We start from the raw sequence: 13,108 nt of genomic DNA, 5'->3' as shown, positions 1-13,108 counted from the left end.
AGCGGCACCATTTGTAAAATCGTGTTTGTCACGTTACTCAGATTCCATCATCCAACTCGCAAGGTTCAACATTACAAACTACATAGTTCGTCCTCTTTGACGTTGGTCGCCTTGCCGTGGCGAAGGGGCTTAAGTAAGAGTAAAGTGTGCATCCCAAAGGAAACGCACTCTAATCTTACGAACTAAGAGGGACACTTCATAATTTCCCACAATAGTGATATGGATGAATAAACCCTAGGTTTTACGCCCATCTCCTATTGTGGAATTGTGAGGATACCCGAACCAACACCACCCTAAGCCAAGGTGTCGAGGTACCCGTGCCAAGGGCTGAATGGTCAGCGGGGGGTAATAAATAGCTGATCGCGAACGGTCCCCTCCGATGCCCGGGCGAGGTCGGAGGTATAAATCGCCTTCTCTCCGTATACCGGCTCTGCGGACGAGTGACCAACCCTTTCCGGCTTACTCGTGGGACCAAAACATGAACGTAAACAACAATAAAACAACAACAACCATGACGACGACAACAGCGACGACCACGGACATGAGTTACAGGAATCCTATAACGGAATCCGAAGAGGACGAACTGCTTGCCTCCAGCCAGGAGACAAGTAAGAGTACTACCGGTCGTACCAACCAAAGTACACCGGTAGATACAGCAGACAAAATATCAAATTTACCAACTACCTCCAAGGCTGCTATGAGCACCAACCAAAGTGCACTGACGGCTAAAGGAGACAGCAAAAAAAAACGCAAAACATCCCAGAATCAGCTGAGGAAAAACCGGTACCAGAGGGCGGTCTTCATACTAGGGAAGATAGCCAAAGACCAGGCGGCCGGTACCCCAGTTGATGAGGCTGAAACGAAGCGCCTCAAATCTATCGTAGAGGAATATGAAAGCTACCTGAAAAGGAAGCAATCACAACCTCAAGAACAGAGCAAAAAAGAGAGCACTTCTCAGAAGAGAAATCGCTCCACAACAGAAGTACCCGGAGCTCAGCCCAAAAAACCGAGGAGGAGCGAAGGAGAACACAGCAGCACAACAACGGCAAGGTATTTCTGCGATGTAGCCAGAGATAGCCTGCAGGTGGCCATTATAGATGGGAAATCCTCCTCTCCGAGCACTATACAGGAGAGATGGGTGGAGATCGACGTCAGATTGTCGAGTATGGTGCTAAGCTATGTACTCGACAATCCGGCGGGTCCTCACCCGGAGTTTGACTCCTCTGAGACCCTCAGGGGCTACAGGGTCATCAAAAGAGATCTGAGGTGCATTAAGCTGCAGAACAAATCTATACCTGGTATAGATGAGTGGCAGCTTATCAAGGAGGAAAAACCAAATAAAGCAAGCAAGCCAATACTAGTGACTATTTGCGAGGAGTCCATTGAGGCTCTGAAGAAGACTGACAACAAAGTCAGCTTCGGAATACGCAAGGCCAGATTAAAAATCTTCCAAGGCGACAAAGCGGCTGACGAAGACGACACGGAAGAGGTCGACGTCGCCAGCCAGTTGCTAAGGAATGCGGGCATTGAAGAACCCCGGGATGCCCAATAACAACAGCATAAGGTGCGTACAGATTAACCTGCAGCACTCGAAGAGTGCTACAGCGAATCTGACAACCCTCGTGAACGAGGGGGGCATCGACATCAGCCTAATACAGGAGCCCTGGGTCAATGAAGATTCCATAAAAGGGCTAAACAGCAGCAATTACAACCTGTTTTACACGCGGAACAGAGGTAAACCTAGGGCATGCATTCTTATCAATAAAAGTATAAATGCATTTCTTTGTCCTAATTACAGCACAGCAGATATCACAGTGGTGAAGGTGAAACAGAAGGAAAAGCCCTTTTTCTTGGTCTCGGCCTACTTGGCCCATGACGAAGACATACCACCGGCCCCGCTCACCAGGCTAGTAGAGGAGAACAAGAAGGATGATGTCCTAATAGGGTGTGATGCAAATGCAAGGCACACTGTATGGGGTAGCTCCAGTATAAACACCAGAGGTGAGTCACTCTTGCAGTATATTTTGAATAGTAATCTAAGTATTTGCAATAAGGGCGATAAGAAAACTTTTATTTTCCCAAGCTCGGATAGGTTCCCGGGGTGGGAGGAAGTTTTTGACCTCACGCTATCAACAGACACAGACAGTCTCGTTGTGGATAACTGGAGGGTATCCGATGAGCCTTCCATGTCGGATCACTCCTGGATACTCTTCAGCATCCGCGAGAGGTACAGTGCGCCTCTCACATACCGGAACCCTAGAAGAACGGCATGGGAAAAATTTACCAGTATAGCAACAAAATGCCTCGAAAAGGGAGGCAATAAAAGTATCAGAAATCCCGAGGAACTAGATTCAGAAGTAGAGAAGTTGGAAAAAATCCTAACCACAACTTTTAATAAATCTACTCCGCTAACAGTTTTGAAAAAGAGAAAGTCTCTTCCTTGGTGGAACAGTGAACTCAAGAATTTGAGAACACAACTAAGGAAAGCTTTCAATGAGAGTTTTAGAACCAAAATCTGGCAGCCATATAAAGACCTTATGAAGGAATACAAAAAAGCAGTAAGGAAAGCTAAAAATGACTCATGGCGAACTTTCTGCACATCGATTGAAAGTTGCAGAGAAGCCGCTAGGCTGAGTAAAATGCTATCCAAAGACCATATTAATACTGCCTACATTAGGGCGGAGGGTAGTGATTGGACCTCCTCGGCAAAAGAGTCTCTGGAGGTACTAATCACAACACACTTCCCCGGGAGTCAGCAAACACCTTCAACGAGGGTTCAACCGGAACCACCGGTGAACGCAGCTGACTATCGAAGCCAAATAGTAGACAAAAGGAAAATCAAATATGCCATAAATAGTTTTGCACCATTTAAAGCGGCAGGTTCTGACGGGATTATGCCCATAATGCTGCAGAAACTGGTAGAACCAATGGTTCTAAGGCTTGAAAATATATACAGAGCAAGCATTCAACTATCTTACATCCCAAGAAGTTGGAAAAGGAGTAAAGTTGTGTTCCTTCCGAAACCAGGCAGAAGAACACACGAGAATGCCAAGGATTTTAGACCTATAAGCCTTACCTCATTTATGCTGAAGGTACTAGAAAGGCTAATAGATATACACGTAAGAACAATAATGGCGGAGAAGTTATCGAAGTCCCAACATGCGTACATAAAGGGCCGATCAACCGAAACCGCCCTTCACGAGGTGATAAGTGTGATTGAAAAATCACTACACCACAAACAATACACCATGGCTGCTTTTTTAGACATTGAGGGCGCCTTTAATAACATAGAAGTAAATACGATAATCAATTCTCTGGCGCATGGGGGCATGGATGACACTGTGTGCAGATGGATACTATCGATACTTGAGAATAGGAAGATTATAGCTTCAAACGGCGCTGCAACACAAACAAGTTATGTGAGTAGAGGGACGCCTCAAGGAGGGGTCCTCTCTCCGCTTCTATGGGTTGTAGCGCTGAACGAAATACTCCGCGAGATTATGGAAAGAGCACTTCGTAGGTTAAACCTATGGACTAAAAGCAATGGTCTAGGAGTTAACACGAACAAAACAGAACTGATGCTATTCACTAGCAGAACCAAAATACCTCAGTTTCAACTTCCGGTACTTAACGGCACAACACTCACTCTATCCCCAACAGCTAAGTATTTGGGGGTGGAGATTGACGCCAAACTATCCTGGAAAATAAATATAGAAAAAAGAATAAACAAAGCATACATGGCCTACTATACTTGTAAGAAAATTGTCAACAAGAATTGGGGCCTCAAACCAAGTATAATCATGTGGATGATGCGCTCAATGTGATCCTGCATCAACTACCAATGGTCATTTTTATTCAAAAAACAGCAGCTATTGCGGCGATAAGAATAAAAGAATTGGGAGGTTGGAATCAACAGAACTACGGACATAGTGTAATTCTAAACAAGCTCACTAATAATAAATCAGACTACATTCTCCCAAAGCTGGATTTCAATAGACACTTCCAGGTGAGGATACCATCTAGACGAGAATGAAGAAGAGGCTCAATTGCAGAGGAGGGTACCACCTCAGTCTATACCGACGGGTCCAAAATGGACTGCGGAGTGGGCACGGGGGTATTCTCCGCTGATCTGGGCATATCTCTCTCCATACGTCTACCGAACTCGGCTAGCATCTTCCAAGCAGAAGTACTAGGCATAGAAAAAGCCTGCGAAGTTCTATTAGAAAATCACGGGAATATACATGAAGCAACTATATTTACGGATAGCCAGGCGGCTCTCCTGGCATTGTCTTCACCCATGACAAATTCCAGTATAGTTCACAACTGCAAGAGAGCACTAAGCTCAATAAAAGACAAGCTCCAGCTAAACTTGATCTGGGTTCCCGGTCACAGGAACATTTTCGGTAACGAAAAAGCAGATGAGTTGGCAAAGGTAGGAGCTTTCCTCAATGAATCCGAGGCGGAGCTCATACCGAGCCCGCTAGGATCGATCAAAGGAGAGATCAATAAACAATTTCAACAAATTGCTAACAACAGGTGGAAAAACAGTACAAAATGCGTCATAACTAAACAATTATGGCTAACATACGACAGGAAAAGAACCAACGACTTATTAAATAGGTCAAGAAAAAGTATTTACAGAATAACAGCTACCACAACAGGGCACTGGCCATTTGGGGAACATGCGTCCAAAATGGGTATGCCCTACAACGACATCTGCCGAAGCTGCGGAGTAGCAGGGAACAAGGAAACAATCTTCCACTTTCTCTGCGAATGCCCAGCTCTGGCACAGATCCGACACAAAACACTCGGAATCCACCAAGCACCAAACCTTGAATTAATTTCCACCAAAAGCATATCGGACATAAGTAGTTTCATCGAAACCTCAAAATGGTTTGAGAGAGAGGGTGGAACGTAACAGCAGATACAGGAGGTTCTACGAATAGTGTATCAAAATGGCACATCAGTGCTAATTGAGCCCGATAGGGCTGCACTCCTACCTACCTACCTACATAGTTCGTTGTGTTACATAAGTATTATTTAATAAAACTATTACCTGTTAAGAAGATATTATAAAAAACCTTTACTTGTTACAAAAATATTAATTAATAAAAACTATTAATTATTATAAAAATATTACTTGAGTACAGGCAATATAAAAGCCCTGTTATTTACACAGACAAATTAATAACGAAATTGTATGACGGGTCCATATTCCCGCGAATTTATACAATATAATCACATAAGCCGTTTTAGTACGAAACTAAACGCTGTGTGAAAAACTGTTATTAAAAAAAATATATATATATACAGCGGCTGTGAATCGAGGCACAGCGAGGTCAACCGGGCGACCAAAACAATTACCTCCAACGTTTTTGAAGAATAAGAACAGTTTAGTAAAAAAAATATTAATTAAAAATGTCGAACACTGCGGACAGTCACAAAGGAGAGCCGAAGATTATACGAAGCAGGAGTTCAAAAAGGAAACTAGCAGGTAACTGAAAAAAGATCGGAGAGAATTCGATCTACAATTACAGAGGCAAAAATAAATATTAATACTTGAGACATAACTGACAGCGAACATTTCGAAAAACGTCTTAAGAATTTATGGAGCAACATGGAAAGAAATATCCACGAATTGCAACTCTATTACAACAATTCATATTTTAATGTTGAAATAGAAGATCTTTCTTTTGTTGTCACTCACATTTTGAAAAAATTAAAGAAACAAAAAAATAATTTAGAAAATAGAAAAGATGAATGACGCGTAGAAGATATACGTTTTCAAGAGCATTTCGATGATGACATATTGGAAGATATACGCTTCGAAAAGCAATGCGTTGATGACATGCGCAAATTGCGCGTAGAAGAAATTTCATTTGAAAAACTACGTGTAGAAGATATACGCTTCGAGAAGTGTTGCGTTGATAATACATCGAAAGAAGACAAGCTGCGCGTAGATGGTATTACTTTTGAGGACCAATGCACATTTAATGATGTGAACAATAAAATGTCTCCTTTGGAAATTGAGGAGAATGCAAAAGATGGGATGAAATATCTTGCAGAAAGAGATGTTGAAGTTGATGACAAAACAAAAGAGCAAAATAAAATCAATGTAGGAGCAGTTAAAAATTTAGATAATGATTTTAAACAAGCGATTATAATAACCACGGGAAGAGAAGATTTTAAGAGGTATTTTATTCCCCGGGAGAGTCCTCACTTTGGAGAAAGTAGGGAGGCTGGATATGTGTTACAGATACAACATTGGTACTTGACCCTCCCGAAGAAAAGCAAAATGCAGACATGGAAATTAAAGTCGCTGATGATGGAGTTATGACAGTGGAAGGTGCAGACCTGAATCCAAAAGCCAAGAAGGAGCCGATGGGATGTCTACCAATCAGACACATACAAAAATTATCGAAAGAGAAATGCAGTGACGAGGAGAATACTAGGGTACAAAAACAGAAGCGACACATTAAAGTTACAGCGTCGTCCGATGTGAAAGAAGAAAAGTCAACAGGATACCTTTGTAACGAAGTTGTTTAGTTATAAGAAAACTATCATTAATTCAACACAGAAAGGCGCATAGTCATCGTGAACTTAGTCACTTAGTTGGCGAACATGAAACATCACAAACTTTAGTTACTTTTGTCGCCCGGGAGAATGTTCAAAATTGAACATGTTTATTGCTTCAAAAAGGCAAAATATATTAATATACTCATATTTAGACATTTTTATATTTTTTACAAATGTTAAATAAGATAAGAAATAGACTAGCTATTGAATTAAAATCACACTTCTTCTTCTTCTTGATTGGCGCAGACACCGCTTACGCGATTATAGCCAAGTTAACAACCGCGCGCCAGTCGTTTCTTCTTTTCGCTGCGTGGCGCCAATTGGATATTCCAAGCGAAGCCAGGTTCTTCTCCACTAGGTCCTTCCAACGGAGTGGAGGTCTTCCTCTTCCTCTACTTCCCCCGGCGGGTACTGCGTCGAATAATTTCAGAACTGGAGTGTTTTTGTCCATACGGACAACATGACCTAGCCAGCGTAGCCGCTGTTTTTTAATTCGCTGTACTATGTCAATGTCGTCGTATATCTCGTACAGCTCATCGTTCCATCGAATGCGATATTCGCCGTGGCCAACGCACAAGAAACCATAAATGTTTCGCAGAACTTTTCTCTCGAAAACTCGCAACGTCGACTCATCCGTTGTCGACATCGTCCCGGCCTCTGCACCATATAGCAGCACGGGAATTATGAGCGACTTATAGAGTTTGGTTTTTCTTTTCGAGAGAGGACTTTGCTTCTCAATTGCCTACTCAGTCCCAAGTAGCACCTGTTGGCAAAAGTTATCCTGCGTTGGATTTCCAGGCAGACGTTATTGGTGGTGTTAATACTGGTTCCTAATTAGACGAAATTATCTACAATTTCAAAGTTATGACTGTCAACAGTGACGTGCCAAGTCGCGAGTACGACAACTGTTTGTTTGATGACAGGAGATATTTCGTCTTGCCCTCGTTCAATGCCAGACCCATTTGTTTTGCTTCCTTGTCCAGTCTGGAGAAAGCAGAACTAACGGCGCGAGTTTTGAGGCCGATGATATCAATATCATTGGGGAATCGGGTTCGCCTTCTCACTGCCATTCAGCAGGCTGGAGAAGTGTTCCCTCCATAATTTAAGTCTACTCTGGGCATCGGTGACTAGATCACCTTTGGGGGTTCTACAAGAGTGTGAAACCTTGTGTAAGCCGCCGCATTTTTTCGTAGAATTTCGGAGCATTACCCCTGTCGGCCAGCTTATCAAGCTCTTCGTACTTCGCTCTCATCACGAAGAAAATGCCCAACGTGGCAACAAATGAAAGATTTCTTAACTACCCAAAATGAAATTACGGAAAGGGTAGTAAAAAAAACGGCGAAATGATCAAAAGCGAAGTTTAATTAGACCCCAAGCTAGTAACAACAACAGTTTAAACAGAAGCTTTTTTAAGAATCAATCGTTCACATCCGAACAATATAAAAAACCTCATGCGAACTGTGTAAACGAGGGCACAAGCTAAAATCTTGCGAAAAGTTTAAAAAACTTAATAACAATTAAAGGAACAACTTTGTCAGATCAAAAAGACTCTGTACAAGCTGCTTGTCCCACTCATACAATCTCAATAATTGCGAAAGCAAACTCAACTGCGTATATTGCCACAAAAGACATCATTCTATGTTGCACTTAAATAACTTTCCCAACACACTTCAAAGTAGCCCTTTCTCAAAAAGGGCTACTTGTTTAGTTGCAACCGCAACTTCCAAAACACAAAATCCCGAATTTTGCCAAGAGACACCATGCTGCTCCAAGGCATTAAAATCTCAAACGCTGCACAGCGAGATTCAAAGTAGAGCACTAGTACCCACAGCAGCCGTCTCCATAGAACATCGAGGAGCGTCTAGGGCACAAAATAGGCTAAAACTGCCAACAAAACAAGCCAATTATGAAATTACGGGAATGGGCGGAAGAGTAGTACAAAACTCAAATAAAATCTACCCCATTACCCTAATTTCCCTTTAAGCGGATAAGCGCATTCAAGCTGATGCAATAGTCTTACTGCAACTCACGAACATGCTTCCAAGCTATCATATAGTATAAATAGCAAGCATTGGCAAAAGGTTACACACCTAAAGCTAGTAGATCCCAACTGCAACACCCCCGCTCAAATAGACCTTCTATTAGGCAGCGACCTTATATCACAAATTATACTAGAAGGTGTTGAAAAAATTTCGAAAACACTTCTGGCCCAAAATACCATTTTCGGATGGGTCCTAAGTGGACTAGTTGCGGAACCAGTCACTACAATGACAACTCAAGTTGAGGAAATCTCAAACAAGTACCTCAATTCACAATTGAGAAAATTTTGGGAGTTAGAAGAACTCCCCCCTATTTCAATTACAACACCAGAAGATCAGTATTGTGAAGACTTTTACAAAGCCACAACTACTAGATCAGATAATGGTCGGTATGTCGTACGACTACCACTTAAACAACAATATCCAGACACACTCGTCTTAGGTCACTCTCGCACCTCTGCAATACAGCAGTTTCTAAGTATGGAAAAAAACCTACTCAGAAAAGGTGAGCTTAAACAAGATTATGATGGTGTCTTAGAAGAATACCTCCATTTAGACCACATGAAGGAAGTTAGCCCATGCGGAAAAATCATAAAAGGCAAATATTACTCATTCTACTTGCCACATCATGCTGTAGTAAAACCTGACAAAAAAAAACCAAAAAGCTTAGAGTTGTCTTCAATGCCTCAAGATCCACTAGCTCGGGGAATTCCCTAAATGATATTCTATTTACAGGACCCACACTCCAACCAGATTTAATGCTCCTCATATTGAATTGGCGTATATGCAAATACGTATTCAATGGGGATGTCGATAAAATGGATCGACAAATAATTGTTCATAAAGATTATCAAGATTTTCAACGGATAATTTTCCGAAAATCTGCCAATAGTCCACTACGCGAATACAGTTACCTTTAGCGTAAACTGTGCCCTAAATCTAGCCATCCGTACACTCCACGAACTGGCAGAAAACACAAAGTCAGAATTTCCTCTGGCAACACAAGTCTTAAAAACACAAACGTATGTAGGCGATATCTTGTCTGGGAGCCACAGCCTCTCACAAGCATACGAGTCCTTATCGCAAGTGATAAAGGCCCTCAACACCGGAAGGTTTCCACTAAAAAAGATCACAACTAATCACCCAAATATCTTAAAAAATATACCAAACGACAATTTGTTGGATACTTATTTCCTCATATTCGAAAAGGACAAGTACAACAAAAACATTGGGCATCCAATGGAATGCGATATCGGACCAGTTTTCATACACGACAGAGTCCATAGCCGCATAGGCGCGCTGCTACTAGAAAAACTAGCTTCCATGGTGCAGACCCACTTAAACATGGCGAAATACAAATTATATCTATGCTCCGATTCCGAAATAGTTCTAGCCTGGTTAAAAAAGCCACCACACGCGTGGAAAACCTATATTTCAAATCGAACGGCGCAAATACTTGGCCTAGTAGGATCAGCCACTTGGCGACACGTAGCCAGTGCTGACAATCGTGCTGATCTAGGTACAAGAGGGTCCAAACCCCTGCATCTCGCCACTCCGATGGTTAACAGAATCTCCCGATTCTTGGCCACAATCGCCAAACGCAACATAATTACCCCCGAAAGTCGAAAAATCGACACCTACCACACAATATTGGATGATAATGACATCCTTGAACGATTTTCATCGTTCGCCCGAGTCCTCAAAGAAGTCGCCTATATGCTTAAGTTCTTAAAGCGGCTTAAACTTAAAGTTAAAGGAGCAACTTACAAAAGGCAAAGGTCGCCTCTTATCGCATCAACCAAAACGCGCTACTTCAGCCGCGACATGTTTTTACTAAGAGAATCGAAGCCGATTGACAAAAAGAGCTCACTCTTAGTTCTGAACCCATTTCTAGACACGAAAGGTCTGCTTCGTGTACGACAGAGGCTTTTCTCGCGGAATTTGCTTGCTTCGTCGCTCGACGTGGCTGCCCATCAAAACTCATGAGCGATAACGGCAAAACATTCATTGGAGCTCAACGAGCCACAGAAAAACAGTTTGTGGTTTCTTTAAACAAGTATCACCAGACATCGTACAAAAGTACGCCCCCCAAGGTATCAATTGGCAATTTATACCCCCAAGCGCTCCTCATATGAGTGGTTTATGGGAATCAGCTGTAAAGAGCTTTAAATCTCATTTCAAGAAGACAGCTGGCAGCTACAAATTTAGTTATGAAGAATTCACGACATTATTAACAAAAATCGAAGCCGTTCTCAACTCACGGCCCCTCACGGTTCTCTCGCAAGATCCCTCCGATTTTACAGCCCTAACTTCAGGGCATTTCCTAAAAGGAGCACCCATTCTGACCACACCTGAGTCAGGCGTGGAGTCGCTATCCTTACCAAAAAGATGAGAAAGAATTAAAATTCTCCCTCAAAATTTCAGTCGCCGATGGAAAGGAGACTATATCAAGGACCTCCACAAGAGGTGCCGATGGAAAACTACAGAAAATGCGCCAAAGATTGTAGATTGTGTCCTGATTCAGGACGAGTGTCTCCCCCCTACCGAATGGCGGCTTGGCCGCATAGAGAAGCTTTACCAAGGCTCCGACGGTCATACTCGCGTGGCGATCTCCGTACGCAATCAGAAAAGTTAACAAGACCGCTCGTTAAACTATGCTTTTTACCGACCACCGATAACTTCGAAACGTAAACGAAGGAACTCTCGAATAAGCCCGATATAATAAATATTTTAAAATAACAAACAAAACAACCTAATGGTCGATCAACTTGACGATCCACTTATGCCACAACGTGGCAGACATATCCATATACACTCTATGCAGCAAATTTACAATTAATATAACACTCTTCCATATAGATAAACATGGATGCAGAGATGCCACTCGCTCCGACGCCAACCATCCGTTCGACTATCTATGTGCCACGCGAAGTGGCAGCCCCAGTGGCGGCAGCTCCAGTTGCGGCTGGCCCAGTTGCAACTCCCCGAATCACCACATCAACGGGTCCAAGAGCACTGCCGTCAACGCCCATATCAGCAGCAGAGCCGCAGCGCATCAAGTGCCCAATATGTCGTCGACCGCACCGGTTGACGCACTGCGCCATTTTTAAAGGATTTGCACCACAGCAAAGGCTGCGCGTCGTCCAGGCACACGGCCACTGCCTTAATTGTCTGGCACCTATCCACACTACCTAGGAGTGTACTTCGAGAAACATGTGCCAGATATGTATGTGGCCTCATCATACCATGCTGCACCAAACCACCAACAACATTCTGATGGCCACCACCGTGGCACAGTACGACGACCGTCAATAAGCCGTATGCACGATCCTGTCGACAGCCAACCACATCATCATCCCGTATCCAGCGGCCACAGAATGGGACGTCGACACGACTCCAGCAACAAAGGCCCCGTTCGCGCCGCACCTCAGGCCTAAGCACCGTTGTAGCCACGCTCCAACAATTGCAACGACTTCTAGGCTGAAATATTCGCCTAGGGGGGCCGGGATGGCTAAATGAGACTCAGTCTCTTGTCCCACGCAACATATAATCAACACCGAACAGCAATAATCCCGCATCCAGAACACTCTACACTCACCGCATTAAAATATACGTCACTAACACGCTTCATTCACCACACTCATTTCTACATCACCTACAATCCACATCACACATAACTACAATACCATTGCATTTTCACCACAACCAAAAGGGAACTCGTGCTGTTCACACCGAGTGCCAACTATCAATATTGTGCGAACATCCATTTTCTAATTTGATTTGTACATAAAATTCTTCATAGTAAAAATACATTTTGTGAAATTTTTGGCGGAATTGTGTGTTGCCTTTTTTTCTTGTAATTCCGAACGGTGAGTGCGAGGAAATCAATCGAAAGAAACGCGTATAGATGTGAGGTTTTTTTTATTTTTTTTTCCTATTTTTTTTTTTTTTGAAGAACTGAAAATCTCAAATGCTTTCGACAAACATAAATTTCCAACAACCAATTTTCAGCCAAATGGGTTCGGCCGTTCTTGAGTTGTAAATAGTGTAACCAACAGAACTTTCTTTCATATATAGTATATAAATATTTTGGAAGAACTAAACTTTCATAAATCGACGAAACTGTTAATGGATACAATCGTACTCTATATTTTATTAACTTACATACATATTTTAACATTAAATATGCAATAATCGAAGGACCGATTTCACACATTTTAGATGTTAAACTATAATATTGGTAGTCGAAAAAGTCCTTTCGTATTTTGTCAATAGATGTTGCATGAAAATGACTTGTCGCAGTTATTCGCCGAGAAACCAGAAAAGTTTCACACTTATGGAATAATGTCTCTAGCGGAAAATTTGCAAAAAGTGGTCGACCAAAATTGTACATATTTGGTCCATTAAAGTTCATTACATATATAAAAAAAAATAAGTTTAAGTTTGATACGAAAAAACTTTTTCGACTATCCTATATATTCAACATTGTATGT

The 13,108-nt window shown here is 42.3% G+C and overlaps 3 protein-coding genes across 11 annotated transcripts in view; 2 read left to right on the top strand and 1 right to left on the bottom strand.

Moving 5' to 3' along the window:
• Nucleotides 1–13,108, top strand: part of LOC125779268 (uncharacterized) — a 465,548-nt gene that overhangs the window by 276,084 nt on the left and 176,356 nt on the right. The window lies entirely within an intron of this gene.
• LOC125779281 (myosin-13-like) overlaps nt 1–13,108 on the bottom strand; it is a 279,252-nt gene that overhangs the window by 185,238 nt on the left and 80,906 nt on the right. The window lies entirely within an intron of this gene.
• On the top strand, nt 78–12,443 carry LOC125779342 (uncharacterized). 2 transcript variants are annotated; one of them, XM_049460637.1, is made up of 3 exons: nt 78–1,734; nt 1,799–2,001; nt 11,475–12,443. In XM_049460637.1, exon 1 carries the CDS (start codon nt 380–382, stop codon nt 1,550–1,552), a length of 1,173 nt encoding a protein of 390 aa, XP_049316594.1. In that variant the 5' UTR covers nt 78–379; the 3' UTR covers nt 1,553–1,734; nt 1,799–2,001; nt 11,475–12,443. The 2 variants fall into 2 exon arrangements, with proteins under 2 accessions (XP_049316594.1, XP_049316593.1); XM_049460636.1 differs by having other exon boundaries at nt 78–2,001.

The sequence above is a fragment of the Bactrocera dorsalis genome, chromosome 6, assembly GCF_023373825.1.
Source record: "Bactrocera dorsalis isolate Fly_Bdor chromosome 6, ASM2337382v1, whole genome shotgun sequence".
NCBI lineage: Eukaryota > Metazoa > Arthropoda > Insecta > Diptera > Tephritidae > Bactrocera > Bactrocera dorsalis.
The sequence above is the reverse complement of the archived record's forward strand: the minus strand, read 5'-3'. Positions and strand labels throughout refer to the sequence as shown.

Bases quoted from the DNA above. Each gene is read 5' to 3' on its own strand.
- LOC125779342 (XM_049460637.1), top strand. From the start codon at position 380: ATGCCCGGGCGAGGTCGGAGGTATAAATCGCCTTCTCTCCGTATACCG.